The sequence below is a fragment of the Asterias amurensis genome, chromosome 11 (assembly GCF_032118995.1).
Source record: "Asterias amurensis chromosome 11, ASM3211899v1".
NCBI lineage: Eukaryota > Metazoa > Echinodermata > Asteroidea > Forcipulatida > Asteriidae > Asterias > Asterias amurensis.
Genome location: NC_092658.1, coordinates 7,944,066 through 7,967,396, shown reverse-complemented (window position 1 = coordinate 7,967,396; position 23,331 = coordinate 7,944,066). Strand labels below are relative to the sequence as shown.

Sequence of the window (23,331 nt, the reverse complement as noted above, 5' to 3'; positions counted from 1 at the left end):
TGAGAAAGACCCCTGGCCAATAATCACTTGTTCAAGACAACAAGCAAACTTCCTGACACAGTTTAACACGCTGTTTTATCTCATTTCTCGAGTGTGTGATATTGAATGGTCAGACAGAGTTAGGGTTGAATACATACTGTGCAGATAATATCATATTGCAGGCCGGCATAGCATGATATGAAAATATGGTCAAACAGTAGGAGAGTTATATATTTGGTTTACGGTAACACCATGTGTGTATCTACTTGCCTTGTCTTTCTTGATTCTACTACCGTGGAGTAGATTTATCGGATGTCCTGGAGACTTCTCAGTTCTGAAAAGAACTGTCCTGCTTTTTAACTACTTCCTGGGCGGAAGGTATAGAAAATTGGCTGGGACTACTATTTTAGCTTATAGGATCATGAATAACTGCACTACTGTGAGGTCAGTTTTTGAATTGGTCTCAGATAAGTAGGAGGGTTAATCATTTGAATAATTCACACTCTTCTGTTGACAGGTTACCCCTATGTGAGATGCACTATGCAGTGGACAAGCAGCCGGACATGACTCTTCTGTTTCCCAATGTGAGGAACGCTCCCAACATTCCGTGGACACCAAGCAAGTAAGCCCAAAACAGTCCAAAACAAATGAGCATAATTCCGTGCAGTAACAAGTTTTTTATATATCAAGTAATAAACCTCAAGGTAAACTGACTGGGTAAAAGCCCGGTCCCATTGCAGCGATAACGAAAACGATACCGGCGCAAAGAAAACGCATTCCATTGGTCGAATTGCTTCTCGCAGAATACGCACGCGCTCATTCAACCAATGGAATGTATTCTCTTTGCGTCGTTATCGTTCTCGTTATTGCTGCAGTGGGACCGGGCCTTTAGTTTTAAATAGTTTGCGTTTGAGCAGAGATACTTTACTGGAGCGGGACTTCCTGCCAACCATCTCCGGATTAACTTACTGGCGTTTACTAACTGAGCTCACCAGCCCTTTTTTGGCAGTCTCTCAAGTTTCATATGAAACTAATTAACTTTATACATCCTTGATGTTTTAGTGAACAAAATTATTTCAATATTTTAGCCAGTTAGTTTCCATTGTGGTTTGTTTACTTGACTCAGAAATCATGTTAGATTTTGACGGGAATGCATTCAAACGATTAACTATTTTCTAATTACAGGCAGTGGGACCAAAGCATGGACCCTCGTCTTAATGCCAAACAACGAGAGGCCATCATCGCCATGACGTCCCCGCTCAACAACCATTTGCCACCTATATTCCTGGTCGGGCCGTACGGGACGGGGAAAACGTTCACGCTAGCCCACGCCACCAAGCTGATCCTGCAGCAGAAAAATACCAGAATTCTCATCTGCACACATTCAAACAGGTAATTTTGCTGTCATATATATTTGTATGTTTTTGTGGTCATTTCGTTTTGTTTGTTACTGTATTTATTCATGTATGGTTGTATGCATTTATGATTTAGTTATTTGTTTGTTTTTTAATTTATCTTTATCTAAATTCAATTCTTAAACATTTACGAATTTAGTGTTATATCTGTAAGTAGCAGCTTAATTTACTAGTTTTGTATTTCCCTTTCCTGAATAAATTGGCTGTTCGTTCGCAAAAAAGGTTTGTAGGTACTTACAAGTTTCATCATCTAAACAATATATACTCTTTGTAGGTGTTTCCAGTTTGTGAGCTTTCTTATGCAGTTTCATTTCCTTTTAAAATATATTTCTTGAGTTAGTATTGATTGGAAATGTTGTCAATATTTAAACAGTGCTGCTGATCTGTACATCAAAGACTACCTCCATTCTTACGTTGAATCTGGGTTCAATGCTGCGCGCCCTCTCCGCATCTACTTCAAGAACCGCTGGGTACCAACGGTCCATCCCCTGGTCAGACTCTACTGCATCATGTCCGAGGCCGGGGATAAGTTTCTAATGCCGTCCAAGGAGGAGGTGATGAAGTCCAGGGTTGTCGTGGCAACGCTCAGCACCTCGCGGTTTCTGAGTCATCTGGACCTTGGCCAAGGTAGAGACAGTCATTTCTCATTTCTGAAAATCTTGGGGCTATTTCTGAAAATCTTGGGGCTATTAAATTTTCTTTGTATTAAGGATGAGTGCTGTCCTTAAAAAAAAAAAAAAAATCACCAGTCTGCCAAAATCCCTCTGCGAGGTAGAAATATACAAAAAAATTATAACGATAAAAACATATACCCAAGATGCACCTTTTCACCTTGTAAACCTTTCAAGGGGTTGTATTATCTGTTTGTTTGTTTGTTTATATGATCTTCCCATCAAGGGAACTCAGAAAACTCTCACAAGGGGATATAAACACCAAGCTAGCAACAGCCAAACTCTCCATCATACAAACATTGGTTTAACGTCTATGATTATGAATGGCACAAATCAAGAAATTGTGATACAGCACTTTATTATAGTCATTGTAAAAAAAGTTGTTAGCTTGGTAGGATTCAAACCTGCAACCTTTTAATTGCAAGTCCTCAGTCTAATCACTGGACCACAGTGACCATGGTTGGTTTGTCTCATGAAATCATTCTTAAGAGCCCCTGCCTGTAAGAGTGTACCAAGTGGTGATTCATGGGTTCTCAGATCTTCTTCTAAACAATTAGAGTGATACATCATCATACCAAACGAATAAATCCAAAATTTTAGTTTGCTGACGCTTTCGGTTTTGGAGTTACCAGTTATCAAAGTTTGGGCCAAAAAGCCCTCGAGAAACGAATAGTACATTCCCTGTAAACACAAAAATGTGCGCCAAGGTCATCCCAACAAAAGTAAAACATTTTTTGAAACCTCCAGTTGGGCTCATAACAAAAGTAAAAAAAAAATTGGGATCTCGTTGGCGCATCATGTTACGCGCACCTGAACCTTTGACGAACAGTGCCCTCGTGCCATTTTCAACGCCTCATAACTCAGCGCGCCTATAAGATCCCATGAATTAAACAAGTTCAAATGAAAGAGCTTGCATCCCTTAAACAAACTTAAGTGCAAAGTGCGTGGGATGTCGTTGGCGCAGAGAGATAATAGAGGTCAAAGTTCAAATTTTACCAATATATTGCGTTTTCGCACCTCCGTCACTTCGCGCGCCAACAACAAAAAATTGTTTTTATGGCAACTGGGTATTGGAACAGTTTTCATCTAATGACAAATGAAAAAAGAATCTTGGGATCTCTGCAACTTGCATGTCAAAAGATTTTTTGAAAATTTTCTAAAGTATTGTCATTCCACACATTTTGGCCTAAATTGGCACAACATTCACTTTTTTCATCACTGTAAGCATCTATGCCAATAAGATCCCATCAATATTTTCTTGTATTTGGTTAAGTTGAGTGTTCCTTAACAGATTTCAATTGAAAAATAATTGGGATCATGTTGGCCCACCAATATACCAAAGGTCAAAGGTCATATGAAACTACACTACTGCCTATTTCGGGCGATTTTGCGTCGTCTAGAAATCCACGCGCCAATATGATCCCATTAAGTTGTCTGTGTTTTATGATTATATAGATTCTCAGCAACACATAAAAAGCAAAAACCAAATGGGATTTGAGTGGCGCTAACAAATATTACAGATCAAAAGTTCACAATACATGCCTATACACATTGTACTTATGCATTGCTGTGGCAACCGAAAGTGAGAAATATCCCCCAATTTCAAAATGTTGGCAAACCATGAAGGGGATAGGTCTCCAAAATGAATTTTGGTCAAGATATAGACTGGACTTGTCTTTACAAATGGTTTTAGTTTAATGTTGGTTGGTAACTGTTGCTAAGGTCAAAGGTTACAAAGAATATGGATGTTTTTTATATTTCCGTCAAGAGCCAACTTCAGAGCCTTTTCAAGATTTTATTTAAAGAACAAGGGCTCTATCATTTCAGTTTGGGACAGCCACTTATAATATCTAGGCACATATGGTTGTCCCAAATTAATTATAGAGCCCATCCTTTTTTGATAAAATGTTGACAGGGCTTCGAAGTTGGTTCTTGACAGAAAATGTATTACAAAACACCAATATTTTCTGTGGAGAGCCAACTTCAAAGCCATGTCATCATTTTATCAAATGAACAAGGGCTCTATAATTAATTTGGGACAATCACATGTGCCTAGATATTATAAGTGGTTTTCCCCAACATAAAGGAAAGAGCCCTTGTTCATTAAATAAAATCTTGAAAAGGCTCTGAAGTTGGCTCCTGACAGAAAATATAAAAAAAACAACATATTCTTTGTAACCTTTGACCTTGGCAACAGTTACCAACCAACATTAAACTAACACCATTTGTAAAAACAAGTCCAGTCTATCTTGTTTTGGAGACCTATCCCCTTCATGGTTTGCCAACATTTTGAAATTGGGGGATATTTCTCACTTTCGGTTGCCACAGCAATGCATAAGTATAGGCATGTATTGTGAACTTTTGATCTGTAATATTTGTTAGCGCCACTCAAATCCCATTTGGTTTTTGCTTTTTATGTGTTGCTGAGAATCTATATAATCATAAAACGCAGACAACTTAATGGGATCATATTGGCGCGTGGATTTCTAGACGACGCAAAATCGCCCGAAATAGGCAGTAGTGTAGTTTCATATGACCTTTGACCTTTGTTATATTGGCGGGGCCAACATGATCCCAATTATTTTTCAATTGATATCTGTTTAGGAACACTCAACTTAACCAAATACAAGAAAACATTGATGGGATCTTGTTGGCACAGATACTTACAGTGATGAAAAAAGTGAATGTTGTGCCAATTTAGGCCAAAATGTGTGGAATGACAATACTTTAGAAAATTTTCAAAAAATCTTTTGACATGCAAGTTGCAGAGATCCCAAGATTCTTTTTTCATTTGTCATTAGATGAAAACTGTTCCAATACCCAGTTGCCATAAAAACAATTTTTTGTTGTTGGCGCGCGAAGTTATGGAGGTGCAAAAACGCAATATATTGGTAAAATTTGAACTTTGACCTCTATTATCTCTCTGCGCCAACGAGATCCCACTCACTCTGCACTTAAATTTGTTTTAGGGATGCAAGCTCTTTCATTTGAACTTGTTCAATTTATGGGATCTTATAGGCGCGCTGAGTTATGAGGCGTTGAAAATGGCACGAGGGCACTGTTCGTCAAAGGTTCAGGTGCGCGTAACATGATGCGCCAACGAGATCCCAATTTTTTTTTTATACTTTTGTTATAAGCCCAACTGGAGGTTTCAAAAAATGTTTTACTTTTTCTGGGATGACCTTGGCGCACGTTTTTGTGTTTACAGGGAATGTACTATTCGTTTCTTGAGGGCTTTTTGGCCCAAACTTTGATAACTGGTAACTCCAAAACCGAAAGCGTCAGCAAACTAAAATTTTGGATTTATTCGTTTGGTATGATGGTGTATCACTCTAATTTTTTGGAAGAAGATCTGCGAACCCATGAATCACACCCCCCCCTAATTTGGTACATTCTTACAGGCAGGGACTCTTAACAAGCTCCACCGGATTTGATAATTTGGTGGTCGGAGTGTCTATGGTCCGCATGGAGAACTCTACATGTTTGCTATTCTTCTTCTTTGTTTTACTGCAGATTTCTTCACACACATCCTGATCGATGAGGCAGCGCAGGCCATGGAATGCGAGACCATCATGCCGATGGCTCTAGCCAATCAAAACACTCGTATCGTGCTCGCTGGAGACTACATGCAGGTGAGGGTGTATGATTGGCTAGCCTCTGGATTGCAGCAAACTTTGTTAAACACACATATTCAAATCCTACACATGCCATCTTTTGTAAAGTGTGCTTTAGTAGGAATGTGAAACTTAGCACTCCTTAAAATTTAGAGCAGACTTTTAAGATGGGGGTCAAAGGGGGTCAAAGTAATGCTGATTTATAGTAAAATTTAGGAAGAGATATAAGAATCACATGTTATATGATTATGTCATATGATTTGAGGCAGGCTACAAAAGAGACGGCAACAGATCCAAACACAGTTTTGAATGAATGTATATGGCTCAATGGTACCAGGCGTTGCTCATCTGGAGGTTGCCACCCAGAACCATTTGACAGAGCAATTGTCTCTGTAGCCTAAGGAGTTCATATTTAAGCTGTAACTTGTGACTAACAAAGTGAGTCATTGTACAAGACTTGATGCAAATCTAACTCGCAAATAGCTTATTGAATTGAAGTATCCATTTCTAATTTGCTCATACCATCCACTCCCGTCTTGATCCCGTCGACAGATCAGTCCCGAGGTCCACTCATCCTTTGCCAGGGAGCGCAACCTCCACATCTCCCTCTTGGAGCGTCTCTACGATCTCTACCCCGCCCAGCATCCTTGCAAGATCCTCCTGTGTGAGAACTACCGCTCCCACGAGGCCATCGTGCAGTACACCTCCAAGCTGTTCTATGACAACAAGCTGCTGTGCAGCGGCAAACAGCTGCCCCACAAGACGTGGCATCCGCTCACATTCTTCACGGCGAGGGGAGAGGACGTACAGGAGAAGAACAGCACTTCATTTTATAACAATGCTGAGGTGAGTAAGAAGTTATCTTTATAAAAAATTATTATAATTTGGGGTTGACAAACAAAAAATTTACTAGAGCGGGATTTGAACCAACGACCATTAATGTGCCTGCCGTCTACCAACTGAGCTATCTAGCCGTATGTTGGCGGTCTCCCTATTTTGTCAATATCTTTATTATATTAGTAATAAAAATGTACATTTATATAACACTGGTATCCAGTACTTTTAACGCCCATGGTGCATGAACATTACTACCGCGATCTTTGGGCAACTTATTCCTTACACCCCCCTCACTGGGAAGTGTATAGTTGTGCTGCTAACTAGGTAGTGACCAAGCTAAATCAATCACAAGGACCATCTCTGTCCCAACAACCAGGGTTACAATGTTCTGGCACTGTGAGCGCCAAAAGATGCAGAGACCAGCACTTTAAAACATGTATATTATAATGCGCGTTGGAACATCTTGATATGAAATGTGCGCAGTGTAAATAAGGGAATCAATGTGTGGTGAAGAGGTTTTCAACTAGTGGTTTAATCCCAACGAGGCCTGGTTCTTGATAATTTACCGAGACGAAGTTGAGGTAAATTATAAAGAACCAGGCCTCGGCGGGTTTAAACCACTAGTTGAAAACTGATTCAACACACTTTGATTCCCATTCATAAATACTTTTTCGGTCAAAAACTTCATCACTTTTGGGTCAAAAAGTAAAATAAATGCAAAATTTTAATTGTTAAATGATTTCTTTCAACACAACACCCCTCCAGCCATGAAATGGTAGAGCCCTCCGCTGCCCTTATGAGGGAATGCTGTGGGCGTCGCGCGTATCCTGTGATGTGGCACAACTGTTTCAGCCGTTGCTCTTGACCAATAGGAATGAAGAAACTGTCTTATAAGAACAGGTGCAAGGTTGCGTGTCACGCTTGTGAATTAACACTTTTTACCGGTCATTAACAAAAGGTTTATGCACACCCACGTGACGCGCTCTCCACCAATAGGAGTAGAGAAACTGTCTGGGGTATTTATAAATAAATGATTTAACATAAATTTGTCTCTCCTTCCGTAGGTATTTGAGATCTCTGAGAGGGTTTCAGAGCTTCAGAAGTCCTGGCCGGTCGACGACTGGGGTAACTTAGACGAGATGAGCATCGGAGTAGTGAGTCACTACTCAGATCAGGTGTTTCGTATCAGGTCCGAGTTACGCAAACGTCGTCTGCACAATGTGTCCGTGGAGAGAGTGATGAACGTACAGGGTAAGATGGTGGCGCTGATATCTTAAGATTGGTTCCGGGCGGTTAAGAGCACTGAATTCAAACTCTGGTGTTTCCTGATCAGCAGAGTGTGGGTTCAAATCCCCAGCCGTGACACTTGTGCCCTTAAGCAAGACACTTAACCATTGCTTCTTCCTTCGGATGGTACGCTAAGGCGTTGGTCCCATGTGTTATATAACGCATGTAAAAGAACCCAGTGCACTTATCGAAAAGAGAAGGGGTTCGCCCCGGTGTTCCTGGTCCGATCGGCAGCAAAATTGTGCCACAGCACCTTGTAAAGCCTTACATGGTGCTATCAGAATTAGGTCTCATAATTCAAATCTTAGTCCTACATCTGGCAGGAAATACTGTATGTAACAGCGCCAGGAGCGTCACTGAGTGACGGACGTGTAGGCTATATAAGAAGCCACAATTATTATTATTATTATTGTTTTTCTGTAATAATCCATTTGCTGGTGGCTGTTGTGGCTGAGCGTTTAAAAACACTGGACTCAAGCAGAGTTGTTTTAGCAGAGAGTGAGTTCGAGTCCAGGGCCCAATTTCATAGAGCTGCTAAGTACAAAAATTAGCTTAGCATGAAATTTTTGCCGAGATAAAAACAGGATTACCAACCAAATTTCCATGTGATTTTCAGGAACAGCTGAATACCAGTAACAAGCAATATGCAACAAATGTAAATTTGGTTGGCAATCCTGTTTTTATCTAGGAAGAAATCTCATGCTAAGCAAATTTTGGTGCTTCCAAACTCTATGAAATTAGGCCCTGCTCATTACACTCGTTTCCTTTATAAAGCAAAGCATTATTTTTGCTCTGCCTTCAGATGGGAAGTAAAGCCGTAGGTCCTGTGTGTTGTGTATTGCATGTAAAAGAACCCAGTGCACTTATCAAAATAAGAATTGGGGTTTGCCCTGGAGTTTCTGGTTTGATTGGCTGCATATTGCGACACAGCACCTTGTAAACCATTACATGGTGCTATTTAAAATGAGTAGGTCTCATACTTCATTGTAGAATTTTTAAAACTGAACTGTTGGAAGTACACAGTTATCATGTTCAGCGACTTGTTGTGTTTATTCCAGTGCCTTTTGAACCCGGCCAATGACTGACATTCAAAATTAACATCAATAGTCGGTTCAGTTGTATTTTTTAATTGACTGTTGTGTTTTGGGCATCCAAAGCAAATTGGATGTAAAAGTAATTTAAGATTTGGATTTTACAAGAATTCCTAAACTGAATTTTTTTTTATACATCGCAATTCTAGGCAAGCAGTTTCGAGTCCTGTTCATCAGTACAGTACGCACCCGCAACACGTGCAAAGCCACCACCAAGACAAAGTCACCCAAGTCCAAGAAGAGGGGAGAGATGAGCACATCGGAAGATGAAGAGGATGCTGATTACGGGTTCTTGTCCAATGACAAGCTTCTGAACACTGCCATTACTAGGGCACAGTCCCTGGTTGCGGTAGTGGGAGACCCGGTGTCACTCTGCTCCATTGGGAAGTGCAGGTAATAAAGGTTTTTAGGATTTCTTTTTACAAAGATACAGACAGTCGGCCCTTCTACAATCTGTAACTTAATGATGCAGCTGGTTCTTGCATGGATTGCTGATAATTTAAGTTTTTTATAGTTCTGATTTTGGGCTGATTTGATCCTAGTTTAGATTTACAGCTATTTTAATAGATTTGGAATCTATCAAACAAATTTTAGAAAAAAAAGGTTTTTTCATTTTGCAACTTTACTAGTAATTTTGTTTTCAATTTAAACCACCTAACAAAAATATGTATTTGCATATTTAATTGTTTTTTTTAATATAATTTTTCTGTAGAATCCTTTGGGAGAATTTCATCAAAGCTGCCCATGAGAGTGATAGTCTCTTCGGCATCACCTATGAGGAGATCCGAGCCCAGCTCTCTGGTGTTGAGATGAAGAAGACCTACAATCTGAACCCTCTCGCTAAGGAGTTCATTCCACAAGCATTACGGAACCAGATGACTGGTGCCCCCATGATCCAAGGAGCTGGACTCCATGGAGCGGGACTACCAGGCCATGGACTCCCAAGAGGAATGCTCTCACCAAACCAGTCTGCAATCCCAACGTCACTCACAGCTGGAATGAATGCATCCTTCCGAGCAATTACTGGAATGCCCTACGGGCCTGGAATGGTCCGTCCAGGTAGTCCCATCCCGACCTTCGATCCAGTGACCGGTAGGATGTTCATGATGCCTATGTCGTACATGATGCCCATGCATCCACTACGTATGCTCCCAGGCCACCAGCTATACCATCAGGGTGCTTACATCGACCCCAGCACGGGGTTACCCATGGTCATGCCACCGTACGGATTCCCACACATGATGCGCCACTCACCAACGCACCTGGCCAGTGGTTCCTCACCTCAACTCTCCCCGAAGCAGCAGTCTGACAAGTCATCCCACCCGGGCTCTCCGAAGGAATCGCCCAATGCAAACTCTAACTGGCAAGCTGGGGCATCCCACGCGCGGGAGAGGAAATCCAGCGGCTCGGAGGCAAGCAGCACTAAATCGACGCTGAGCGAGCAGCAGGAAACTGTGGCCAAGTTGCAGGAGTTGAGAATCAATGAGGAGTATAACTACTACCTGAGGACGATGGGACCTGATTATGCAAGTAAGTTCCTGTCAAAGCATTCTCCCAAGCAGCAGCAGCAACAGCAGCAGCAGCAGCAGCAGCAGCAGCAACAGCAGCAACACCAGCAGCAGCAAAATGTGCATCATCAAACTGGAGCAGAACAACCTGGACAGCCTCCACCACTTGCAGTAGCAGCTGAGGCGCTGCACAGGATGACACATTCTGGTCGGCCGAATCATCCTGCCCATCATCCACTAAGTCCACAATCCTTGCATCAACACCATCTTCAGCAAATGCGTCTTCATCAGCAGCAGCAACAACATCAGCAGCAGCAACACCAACAACAGCAACAGCAGCAACAGCAGCAACAGCAGCAGCAGCGCTCTGGTGGCTTGCATCCTGTGCCGACAGGTGCAACTAACGCACAACAACATGCACCGCGACCTGCTGTGCAACGACAGCTCTTCGAGAACAGCCATCCACGCAATACTGAGCCATGGAGTGAATTCAACGGCACTTTCAAAGGAAATGCTGCCGGTCAGGAAATCTTGAACATGCTGCAGCAGGGAAATAGAAACAAGATCCCAGAGGAGTATGAGAGGGAAGTGTTACAAATGAGCAATGTCAAACCTCAGAAGGAACAAATGGGGGGCTACGGGTTGGGTCAACACCAACAGCAGCAGCAGCCGTTCCCCCAGAGCAACAACGATATGCAGTATGGCATCAACAAGCAACCAGAACAGAGTGTGTCGGGTCAGCCCATAGCATTAAGGGCCAGTGGAGTTCACATGCCTAGATCGATCTATGCCCAGCAAAATAGCCACCCACCTATGAGCAATCCACGGCAGAGCCAACAACCCCCGGTTAGTCCCAATCTGAACCACATGGTCAACAACACAGACCGGTCCAGAAACCCTTCAGGTCAGAACGCTGGATTCTTCTCAACCGAATCCAGCTTCCCACGGCTTGGGGTGCAGCGGGACCTCTACCACGAGACCTCCCAGGAGGACCAGCCAAACTTCGCCTTCAGGAATGAGATCCCGGCGAATCACCAGGCGGAGGACCTAGGCCTAGACAGAGAAGAACCAGAATGGGTAAGATCTAATTCAGTTGTTAATAGCAGGATGTATATGAACCAGGGCGGGGATTACGATTACACACCAGCAGAGTCTCAGCAGCTGGTGTCGGCACTGCCGCCACCGCAGCATGACGACCACATGGGGCTCAACCCGAATCCAGGTAGCCGCTTCAGCCCGATCGGCACTGGTGCTCACCTGGACAGCAACTCAAAGGATGACATGCAGCCTTTAGCAGCATCAATGTCGTACGCCAGCGCTCTGCGTGCCACGCCGAAGCCCAAGCTCAGCAAGACGGGATTCCCTCTCGAGGACAGAGGCAAGACGGCCTCCCCCTTGATGCTAATCAAAGACCTCGGTAATCGGCAAAACAAAGATGGGTATTATTCCTACTTTAACTGACTAGATTTCAGAATCCCTCTTGTTTCTTGGTCCTTATCATGTGATGCTTTTTCACAATCTTGATTGCACATGCACTTGTTCTTGAAGAGTGGGTGCTTATGCCTATAATTTGATAAACCCCAGTGTTGTTCATAGTTGGGCCCAATTTTATGGCTCTGCCTACTGCCACATTATGCGCTTGCGATAACCATTCTTAGCCTAAAGGGCAAGCGCCACATTTCTGTGCTAGCTGTGTAAGCAAATGATTCCTAGTAGGGTTGAGTTTACACATGCACAAAAAAAAAGACTTCTGCTAACCTGTAAAATATGCTTGGTGTAAGTATGAATTTTCCCGTTATTTGCTGACAGTAAGCAGAGTCATGATATTGGACCCTGATGTCTTTTGGATGATCTATAAAAGATTGCCCTTTGGTATCAGTTACTCTGAAGCCTTCGTTGAAATAAGTAGTTTTGTATTTTTGCGCTCAGGATTCAGTGAATATCGTGGCAAGATTGTGTCAAAACCTTTATCATATGAAACTGTCTTTGGAGCAAATATAAATAGCATATGAATAATTCTCAATTCGTTGTGGAAGCTGCTATTAATAGAGAGTTTCTCGCTTTCGACGACGGATGGTTCTGCGACAGTTAGTAGTTTTCAGCCAAATCTTGTTTTCAGCACAATGCAGATTCATCCCAAATACTGTCGTAGACATTGAGGGACAACCATCCTCAAAGCTGATGCATGTGCAGATGACGCCAAATGTCATTATTACCGTCGCAAAACCATTCGTTTCATATATCACATGAAACAGACAGAGTATGACAGGGTTTTGAGCAGACTGGCCGATTCAGTGTCCGAGTGTACGTCATGTCCAGCATTTATAACTGTGGCTAACTGCAAATTTTTAACTGAAGAATCTGTATATTGGGTACAGTTGTACTTATGTATTACTACAGCTGGACAGTTTGTACATTGGAACAACAGGAAGCTTTTTATAAAACAAAATAATCAAGTATGTACATGTTCATGTATTCTATACAGTGTGGTTTGGGTTGCATTGTAATACCATATCTGTACCAGGTTGTTTGCTGTGGCTCTTGAAGAAACTGTACAGGAATTAATTTTCAAGGTGAGATATACCAGATATAAAAATATAGAAACTTGTTTTCTCAAATCTTGCGGAGAAAATACTTTTGAGAAGCTGTGTCTGAATTTGCAGCTACGGCTATGGCTGGATCCCCAAGACAACATGCATTGAAGCATAGGCTGCCCTTAGCAAAACCCCTTAGCGAAAGTTGCAGCCAGAGCTGCCATTTCAATCTTAGCCATAAACTGCTACGGCTATGGCTGGATCCCCAAGACAACATGCATTGAAGCATAGGCTTGCCCTTAGCAAAACCCCTTAGCAACAGTCACAGCCACAGCTGCCATTTCAGTTAAAGCCATAGACTGCTACGGCTATGGCTGGATCCCTAAGTCAACATGCATTGAAGCATAGGCTTGCCCTTAGCAAAACCCCTTAGCAACAGTCACAGCCACAGCTGCCATTTCAGACACGGCCATGAACCGATATGAAGTATCATTATGCCTCTCTGAGTATTATCATGTTGTGGAACCAGGGGTTGATTTCATAGAGTTAAGACTAGTCTAATCACTAACTTTGCACTAGCCTTGAAATCGACCCCAGGCCCAACTTCATAAAGCTGTTTAGCAGGAAATACCTCTTAGCTCAGCAAGAAAATGAATAAGGCACCAGTCGCAACAATGTAAACCTTATGGAATGTTGGCTGGTAATCAGTTTCTGCTGAGCAAGATTGTTTGTGTGCTTAACAGGTTGTTGTGCTAATCATCGGCTCTATGAGAATGGGTTCTGATATGTATAGATTATTCCTGGTGTGATTTGCAGGAAATGTTTGCTTCAGTTAAGAGTACTTTAAGGGACCAAGTAATTGTTGAAAAGCGTAATATATGAAACCATGTATAACTGCTGCATAGGAATAGGAACACAGTGCTTTATGTCATTGTTTGTAGGGTTTCAAACAAGAACGGCTGCTTTTCTGTGTATAATGGCAACCTATTATGGACATTTTAGTATCAAGTGTACTTGTTGTATGAAGTTTTTCTGACTTCAATTTTATAAAAACGGTTTGGGTATCAACAAGTTAGTCAGTCTAGTGAAAAAATATGTACTTGTTAAAAGCCGGTGCATTATTTGTAAATATTGTATATCTTAAAGCAGGATTGAATATGTGTTTGGTTTTTTCGCGGTACAGTGATGCAAAAGCAAGAATTATTTTACTTTGGCTAATTAAGAGGACAAGACGAGTTAAGAAGCGATGAGCAAGGTTTGTATTTTGAGGAGAAAAACTGTAGCATTTTGTAAATAACGCTTTGTTTGTGAATAATAATTTATTTTAAATATATTCTCAGATTTTTTTTGTTTATGTGGAGGGAAAAAAAAAAAAATGAAAAAAATGAAAAATAATAAAAAACAAAAATAGCTTTGCTGTCGTGAATATACTCGGAAAGTACTTGGGTAAAAAGGATTTTGTAGTTGTGTATGTAGGGAAGGGGAAAATTGTTGATGTGGAAGTGTCAGTATTTTGTATAGTAGAATATAGTTCTGTTCTAGCTTGATGCCTGCTTTATTGAATTACAAATTTTGGTTCTACTTTTATATGTATTTCTATAAAAATTAGTTCTTCAATTGAATGATAAAAAAAAAAAAAAAGATTAAGGATGAAAAAAAAAAAAAAACATCTTTTTGGTAGTTAATAAAGAATTAATGCTGTCGCTGATGGAGAGATGAGATTGAAGCCATCATGTTTGTTGATATTGTAACTAGAAGAGTTTCTAATGCATGATATATATTTTCAGATACTTGTTGAACTGTATAATTATTACACCAAAGGGGTGGATTGTACAATACACCAAAGGGGAAAACAACAGCTCAATATTTACTAACAATTTCTTTACTGCTTCTTTAAATTTACAGCTTTTCTTTTTCATGTACTGTCACGCAACAGGATAAAAATATTTTATGTAATGTCTGTTAAATAGTGGATTAAGAAAGATTTTGGAAAAAGGTTTTGTTTCTTGTTGGTCTGGCACAGGTAATTAGAAATTTTCAGATGTTTTTTTTATTTGGGTTGAAGTGTGGTTTTCGTCAGAAGAAATGTTACATGTTTCAGTAGGTGTATATATGGCAACAGGTTGCATTTATTGTGTATCCCAAACTTCTGTACCTGTCTTACTTGACGGCAATTTGAATGTTAGCTGTGTTAATTTAATTATGCATTTGTCGATGTATATTATGTGGATCAAAAAATAGATATGTCATGCAAAATCATATGCAATAAAGACGCATAAATTTGCATAAATTAAATCCACTGATTTCAACAACCCCATAAGAGACTTACTTTTTGATAATAATACACGACACCCTAGAAGCAAATGGTAGGAGCAAGGGTCAAAGGTCATCTCTTGGGACATCACAAATGACCAGGATAAAGACTTCAACTAAAAATTGCAGGGTTGAGGTTGATGTATATTATAAAAGATAAATAATAAAAATAATATAAAAATAAAAATAGCGTATGGAAACTTGGTCCTCGATTAAGGTTAGTAAGGGTTTATCTTTATTAATGACCTTTTAATATGAAGGAAAGCATTTTTTTCTGGAGGACTCTAACCAGTAGATTTAGAACAGATGTAATCATAGGCTTTTCCAATTTCCGATTTATTGTAAAAAGTGTATTTTCATTTTTTGCTTCTTAAAAGTCTAATCGGGCTAGTCAAACTCGGCTCGTAGGTAATGAAAAAAAGGTAGCCCAATGGGCTAATCAACATTGCTCCAGGCAGCTTGGTAGGCTAGTCAAACTTGGCTCTAAGGTAGCTTGGCATGCTAGTCAATTTGGCTCATGGGTATTCCCGCCGGTCTATTAATTCTTGGCTCTTAAGTATTAACTAGTCAAACTTGGCTCTTAGGTGGCCCGATTGGTCTAGGCAAACGTGGCTTTCTGGTCGCCCTTTCGGGCTAGTCAAACTCAGGGACTAAGTAACATGGCAGTCTAGTCAAACCTGATCAACCTACCTCTTAGAAATTGTGATATATAGTTGTCATCTGATTTGCTGTTCAAAATTGATGCAGGCTCTAGTCAAATGCACGACTGACCAGACCAAGGGACTAGTACAAATTTAAAGTGAGCACAAGAGGTGATGAAACTGTAAAAAATAAGAATGCAAACTTTTAAAATACGGGACTTGTTTAAAGTTAGTAACTTGCTCGGAAACATTCAATAGGAAAGCAAGTTGAAATGACTAAGCACCTAAAAGAAACTTGCTTTAGCAGAATTAGCATATCGGCCAAATTAAAGGTTGTTGCAACTGGTATCCCACTGTATCTTGCTTAGCATAGACACTTTGTATAAAGCAGTATAATAAAACTGGGCCCAGAGCTTTAGTGAGAGAGCCTGTTATTATTACACAATAGGATTTCAGTATAGCTATACTTAAAAAACACTTTGGTATCCCTAAAAATCATCAAAAGAAAAAGTTGTATTTCCATAGTTGTAAAGTGTGTTTTTGTTTTGTGAGAATGTTGTGGTCTTGTGAGATAAAATAGCAGACCCCCAGGATTTCATGTGCTTTTTGATTGGGGGGGGGGGAGGGGAGGGGTAGGGGTAGGGTAATTTCCCGTTGATACTTCTAGAATTTGCACACATAATATGCATGTACAAAAATATGTAAATATTCTATATAAATATGTAAAGATGTAACGTGTAATTTGTAAGAAAAGAAATAACAAACAAACAAAATATATACAAGGACAGTATTAATTGGAAAGTGGGAAAGGTGTTTAAAGTGGCTTTAAAGTAAGGCTCACTGTCTGTTTCAAACGACTGTTCTGCATTATTGAGATGGTTACAAACGTATTATCAGGCGTGATATTCTCTCTACTTTCGTCTGATTTTCATTTTTTTGGCCCTTGGAAAAGGTTAGAAAATTGTGATTAAATAGCCTGAAAAGTCTATTAAAGGCAGTGGAAACTATTGGTAATTACTCAAAATAATTATTAGCATAAAACCTTACTTTGTAACAAGTAATGGGGAGCTATTGATAGTATAATACACTGTGAGAAACGGCTCCCTCTGAAGTAACGTGGTTTTCGAGAAAGAAGTAATTTTCCACGAATTTGATTTCGAGACCTCAGATTTAGAATTTGAGGTCTCGAAATCAAGCATCTTAAAGCACACAACAACGTGTGACAAGGGTGTTTTTCTTTCATTATTATCTCGCAACTTCGACGACCGATTGAGCTCAAATTTTCACAGGTTTGTTATTTTATGCATATGTTGAGATACACCAAGTAAGAAAACTAGTCTTTGGAAATTACCAATAGTGTCCAGTGTTTTTATTGCCTACACCTGACTGTAGAGTAAGTCAACCTATTAATAAATACAATTTTCCTACTTTTTTTTCCAACGACCAGATATCATGCCTGTTTAATGTTCCCACAACCTTGTGTTCCCACAACACTTGTATGTCCCTAATCCTAACCCTGGCCCTCACCCTAACCCTTACGTGTAGATTATAAGGGTTTATCAGAACATAGGGGTGTCGGAGCATAGGGGTGACAGGTTATAGAGCAGTCATCATTCAGATAGAGGTGTACGGAGCCAGTGGTTGGCCATTTTGGAACTCCAGGATTGTAGAACGACAGGATTTTATGTTCATAGGATTTCTATGTTCACAACTTGTTGTTGGCAATGGGGTCGATAGGGAGCTCCAAAATCAGTGTATGGCCGTATCTGAATTGGTGTTAGTTATGGCTGCGGCTGTTGTTAAGGGTGTTGCTAAGGCTGGCCTATATTTCAACGTATATTGATGCAGAAATTTAGATGTAGCCCTAGCTGTAGCCGCCCATTTGGACTTGGCTATACACTTCATTGGCACACATGTAAGCATCATTTCAATGGGTCACGGCAACAAATCACAAAGTATGTAAAACAGCTGGCATAATACAAAAAATAAATATTTATATATTGTAAAAAAAAAAAAAAAAAAATAGATTAAAAAATAAAGCTGCTGTTTATATCTGCGCTATGGTTATACAAAAGTAAGACGATATGTATCATACAACCATCTTTGTGAAATTTCCACATTTACTTTAAAATTTCATCTTCACACTTTCATTTTGAGATAATTTTGTTGGATTTAGGTGTACCCTTTAATTTCATTTAGAGATGACGGTTCTGTCAATAAATGTATAGGGTTCCCCAGCCCCATTAATATTTAAAGAGGTCGGTAGTTGACCCTGGTTTTACACAGAAAAATGATGCAATAAGAATTTAACAGAACCATCTGTAGTTTTTGGGTAACAAACCGTATAGATTTTGTAAAGTTGTCATTGGACCATTTAATATGTTAATTTCCCTCTGAACCCCCCCCCCCCTCATTTTCAATTCTTACTCCTTTACCCTATTTTACTTAGATTGGTGGTGTCTCATTTAAAAGGACTTATAGATGCAAACAAAAATATGTAAACAATAATAGGTTACTCAGGACTAAAGCATAATTTGCCTTTTTCTGAATGATCTTTGAACTTTACTCTTTGTACATTATGCTAATTGGCTGTGTACAAAAATTAATCACTGACAATGTAGAAGGGTTTTAGATATTCCCTATTGTGATTGTAGTTTTAGGCATCTCTTTTTTGTTGTTACTGACATTCTGTCCAATTAATTGAAAACCATATACTGAGTTAGATTCTATGTATTACATATGAACAAAAATTATATTTAAAAAAAAAAGGGAGAGGAAAAAAAAAAAAAAAAAAATGGAAAATAGATCAAAACGTTGACTCGGCAAAAAATCAACCTTAAAAAAAAAACAATAAAAAAACGCCCTAATTTACATATGATTTCCCTTCAAATTTATATCTTCAGTGTAAAAATGAAAGAAATTTCTTTGAATGTTTGAGAGATTATTATTATTTTTTTTGTAGGGACAAAAATGTAAATATAGCAAAAACAAATTATTTGGGTTGGATGTCTGAGTTAGTATTCAAATAGTATTAGAGAAAATTAGTATTACAATTTATTTTTGCAGATAACTCCGTAAATTATAATGATGTTTTGTTCTGGTGGGCAAGTTTAAAGGAAAAATACAAAGAAGTTTAATTAACTCGGAGGTATACATCCAAAGGTTATCACCCATTTTGTTGAAAAGGTTTTCTCTATTTGAGAAAGTGTATGTGTAAATATCTTCTGTTTTGTGTGCTCTGTGTTTCTAGATGAATAATATATAAATGTATATAAAGCCCCATTTTCTTTTGGAAAGGTAAACAAAAATGTCTTACTTATTTTACTAATTTACTTGTTGTTAGTAGTTTGAATTCTTGCATTTGGGTTTTTTTGATTGAAGAAATCAGTTTAAAACTAGAAAAGCTTTCTATTTCAAGCCTTAATGTAGAAGTAAAACGCAGCTTGTAAATCCAGCTGAAAAAGTCTTGATATTAATCTCTTCGCGTTTTAATGTGTGTTGTTTAACCTATTTATATGTATCAGTGATTTTATTAGCTTATAATTGTGCTTAGATAAGTTGGGTTGCAAAGATGTTCACGAAAAGAACTTCACATTTTATTAGAGTTTTTTTGTTTTCTTCTTTGACAGCATAACGTTGCTTTCTTAATGACCATCGGCTGTTTCCAGCTTCTAACGGGGACTTTGTTTGCCCCAAAGCTGTTGTTGTGTGATATTGACACCAAAGAGGTGATGTACACAAAATAGCCGTAGGCTTTTTGAAGCAAACCATCCTTTTTGGGGAAAAGTGTACAGAAAAACCCAATTGTATATAAACCTCAAAATCATAGATGTAGATAGATTGTAGATGGACATTTCTAGAAATGTACGTTGTATATATGTTCTAGTTTCTTATACAACTTAATTGTGTAAATTGTAAATGTATAATTAAGACTTATCTGAAGCGGATCGTGTGCCACACTTGACTGCAATGTTGCACTGTCATTTTTCCGGACATCAATCGAATTTGACTTTTAAAAATGGCGTTCGATTTAGCTTTGGAGTTTTTGTTGGCATTTTTTGTTTGTATTATTGCAGTGTGGCGATTAAGTTTTAGATTTGTTTAGTATAATAATGAACAGGTTTTATTTTGGAATTTGTATATTTACATGTAGTTTAGTGAAAAAAGAAGTTTTTAGGTTTTTTCTTTAAAGAGTATTATACGAAGCTCTGTTGCAAAGGGTGATACAAACTAATTCAATTGGTGTTGGTTATATGGACAGTGACAAGTATAAGTTGAACGAAACAGTTTCATCATTTCATGTTCTCAAAAGATTAATGCAGGAAGAAGGCAATTCAGGTGATTAAGACGAAGCCTGCCATTGGCTAAAAGAGTATGCTCAAAAGAGATTAAGCCAATCAAAACAAGCTTGACATTTTTAGATCATGGGTTTTGACCCCAAACTCTTAAACACCCGTATATGCACGTTTTCATTATCAACCACAGGGCCAAATATACTGCCAAATATGCTACTGTTTCAATGCGTGAACTTTGAAGAAATTAATGACTAGATATTGAAAAAGTATAAAAATCAAGTTTATACTAACTTTGGTTGCAAGGTGTTTATTTGTTCGTGGTGATGAAATTGAAAAGTTTGTGGCATCGTGGCAATATTTTGGCATGGTTAATGCAATTGAGAGACTGTCCAATTGAGTGATCTTTGTGTAGCATGATTATAGCTTCTTCATGGAGACTGCATAGCCCCCTTGCATGTGACATTACACGCTCCCTGGGGTAAAAAAGCGCCCTCACTTGGGTAAAAAATGCGTCCTCACTGGGGTCAAAAACCCGCCCTCACTAGGGGTGAAAAAGCGCCTTCAATGAGGCAAGTGATTGGACAATAGCTGTTCTTTGTGCGTAAAAAACGTGCGCTAGAGTTCAGCGTCCATGTAGCGTTGTGCGTAATGCAAGGGTTTTATTTCAGCTAGACTTGATTTATTTGTACATAAATGGGCCTATTTTGGGATACAGTCCTATACATTGTTGATGACTGCTGTGTATTAAAAGTAAATGCATTCAAAGCATTTTTAATAATCAGCATTTTAACTGTACAGTGTATCGGTTTTTCACCCTTTTTCGGGGGAGTTTTGAGGGGGTGTGTATTAAAAGGTGTAGCTTTAATGGCGCTTGTATTTAATGGTTCCCTGCATAGGTGATGCCGCGTAAGAAACTGGCTGAACGCCTGACCGCAAAAAACGCGGAATTTCTGAAACGGTAATGTTTGACCAGGTTGACATGGAGGACTGGTTGTGAGTGGGCCTACCAACATTGATATTGTGCCCAAAATGCTGTAAGAACAAATTATTGTCTATGAACATTCAGCACATTTTGATCAGTTGGAGAGAAGAGAGGTACCTTGACCCACTTTCAAAAAGCTGTTTAGCAGAGAATACTGCTTGAGCAAAAATTGAGTGGGGTACCAGCCGCAACAATGCAAGCTTATGTCATTTTGGCCGGTAACCTGTTTCTGCTTAAGCGTTACTATTCTGTGCTCAGCAAGTTTTGTGCTTACAGGCATTATAAAATTCGGCCATTGGCCCACTTTCATATTAAGCAGAAACTACTGCTTATAAAGTATCTTGGCTTAGCAAACAATGAGTGGGGCACCAGTCGCAACAATGTAAATTTCATGGAGTGTTGGCTGGTAACCTGTTTTTGCTACGCAATGATTTTCTGTGCTTGGCAAGTTTTTTTGCTCGTAGGCTTTATTGAATTGGGCCCTGTGAAGTGAACATATTGTTTCTGATGAACACTTCTTGAAGCCAGTTCCTGCTAAACACAAAATAGTTGCTGGATTATTTTCTCAGAATTAACTCAAAATATTGAGGGTTGGCAGGTTGACTCGGTCACGGCACAATTTCATAGAAATGCTTAAGCACATAAAGTAGCTAATCACAACAAAACTATGCTTACCAGAATAAAGGTTACCAACAAAAGTTTCAGTGACTGGTATCCCCTCATTTTTGCTTAGCAGAACATTGTTACACAATATTTGAGTGCTTAAGCAGCTTGCCCCAATTTCATCAAGTTGTTAAGCAGGTAACTTGTTTTTGCTGAGCAATATTTTCCTGTGCTTAGCAAGTTTCTGTGCTTACATGCTTTATGTAATTTGCCCAGGGCCATGAAGGTGGTCCCTGGCTGAGATTGACCTTTGAACTCTATGTCATTCTGAACCCTATGTCCAGTGGCCATATGCAGTGAAGCGCAAACTTCTTACTTATTTTCGTGTGTGTGTGTGTTGTGGTGTACATAAGACATGTAGAACCAAACTAGTAAGTCATGATGGATTAATATGCAGCATTTTCAAAGTGAAACTCTTGACATTTGTCAAATGTTATTTTTTAAACTTTGGGAATAAAAAAGGTTTGTCTGATTCACATAATTGTTAACTTTTGTATTGTGCTTTATTCCTTTATCGAATTTGCTTTATTAAATCACAAACCCATCATTTTTCAATTTTGTGTGATCACTATCAATTGGTAATTACTCAAATAAGTTGTTAGCCTAAAAACTTACTTGATAACTAGCAATGGAGAGATGTTGACTGTATAAAACATTGTGAGAAACGACTCCCTCTGAAGTTAAAGGTAGTTTTGCGGAAAGAGGTAAAATTTCACTCAAATAATAGAAGACCGCGCCTGTGTGACAGGATATTCTGCCCCCATATGGCAAACTGTGTACAAACTTGTTATGATAGCGCCCTCTTCTGAATCTTCCTCATTTCCCGACCTAGGACACCTGACATGAAGCCCTCTTTTATTAGACATCTGAAAGCACACACATTAATTTGCGCAACAGGTGTCTTTTTACTTTCATTATTCTCTTGCAACTTCGTTGACCAGTCGAGTCCTAAATTTCCCAGATTTGTTATTTTATGCATATGTTGGGATACACCATGCCACCAAGTGAGAATACTGTTCTTTGACAATGCTAAAGGTGTCCAGGGGTGGATTTCACAAAGAGTTAGGACTAGTCCTAACTCTATGTGAAATCCACCCGGTGCCTTTAAAGAGCAAAATGACATTTGAAAGGATCGCATGATGATGGTACACTGTGCTCTTTACTGTAAACCGGAATTCCACATCGTTAAAGACACTGTACACCTTTAAGAATTGTCAAAGAACAGTCTTCTCACTTGGTGTATCTTAACATATGCACAAAATAACAATTCTGTACAAACTTGAACTCAATTGGTCGTCGAAATTGCGATAATAATGGAAGACAAAACACCCTTGTCACACAAAGTGGTGTGCTTTCAGATGCTTGACTTCGAGACCTCAAATTCTAATTTAGGTGAAGTCTCGATATCAAATTCGTGGAAAATTACTTTTATCTCGAAAATCACGTCACTTTAGAGAGGGAGCCGTTTCTCACAATGTTTGATACTATCAACAGCTATCCA

At 39.3% G+C, this 23,331-nt stretch overlaps 1 protein-coding gene across 1 annotated transcript in view; it reads left to right on the top strand.

The window, feature by feature from the left end:
* Positions 1–22,325, top strand: part of LOC139943632 (probable helicase with zinc finger domain) — a 35,278-nt gene extending 12,953 nt beyond the window's left edge. The window contains exons 12-19 of the mRNA XM_071940344.1: positions 497–601; positions 1,165–1,371; positions 1,768–2,021; positions 5,579–5,697; positions 6,232–6,525; positions 7,581–7,767; positions 9,044–9,287; positions 9,607–22,325. Coding sequence (XP_071796445.1) covers positions 497–601; positions 1,165–1,371; positions 1,768–2,021; positions 5,579–5,697; positions 6,232–6,525; positions 7,581–7,767; positions 9,044–9,287; positions 9,607–11,863 — 3,667 coding nt within the window. The 3' untranslated portion in view covers positions 11,864–22,325. The remainder of the gene's footprint in view (positions 1–496; positions 602–1,164; positions 1,372–1,767; positions 2,022–5,578; positions 5,698–6,231; positions 6,526–7,580; positions 7,768–9,043; positions 9,288–9,606) is intronic.
* Positions 22,326–23,331: the final 1,006 nt, after the last annotated feature.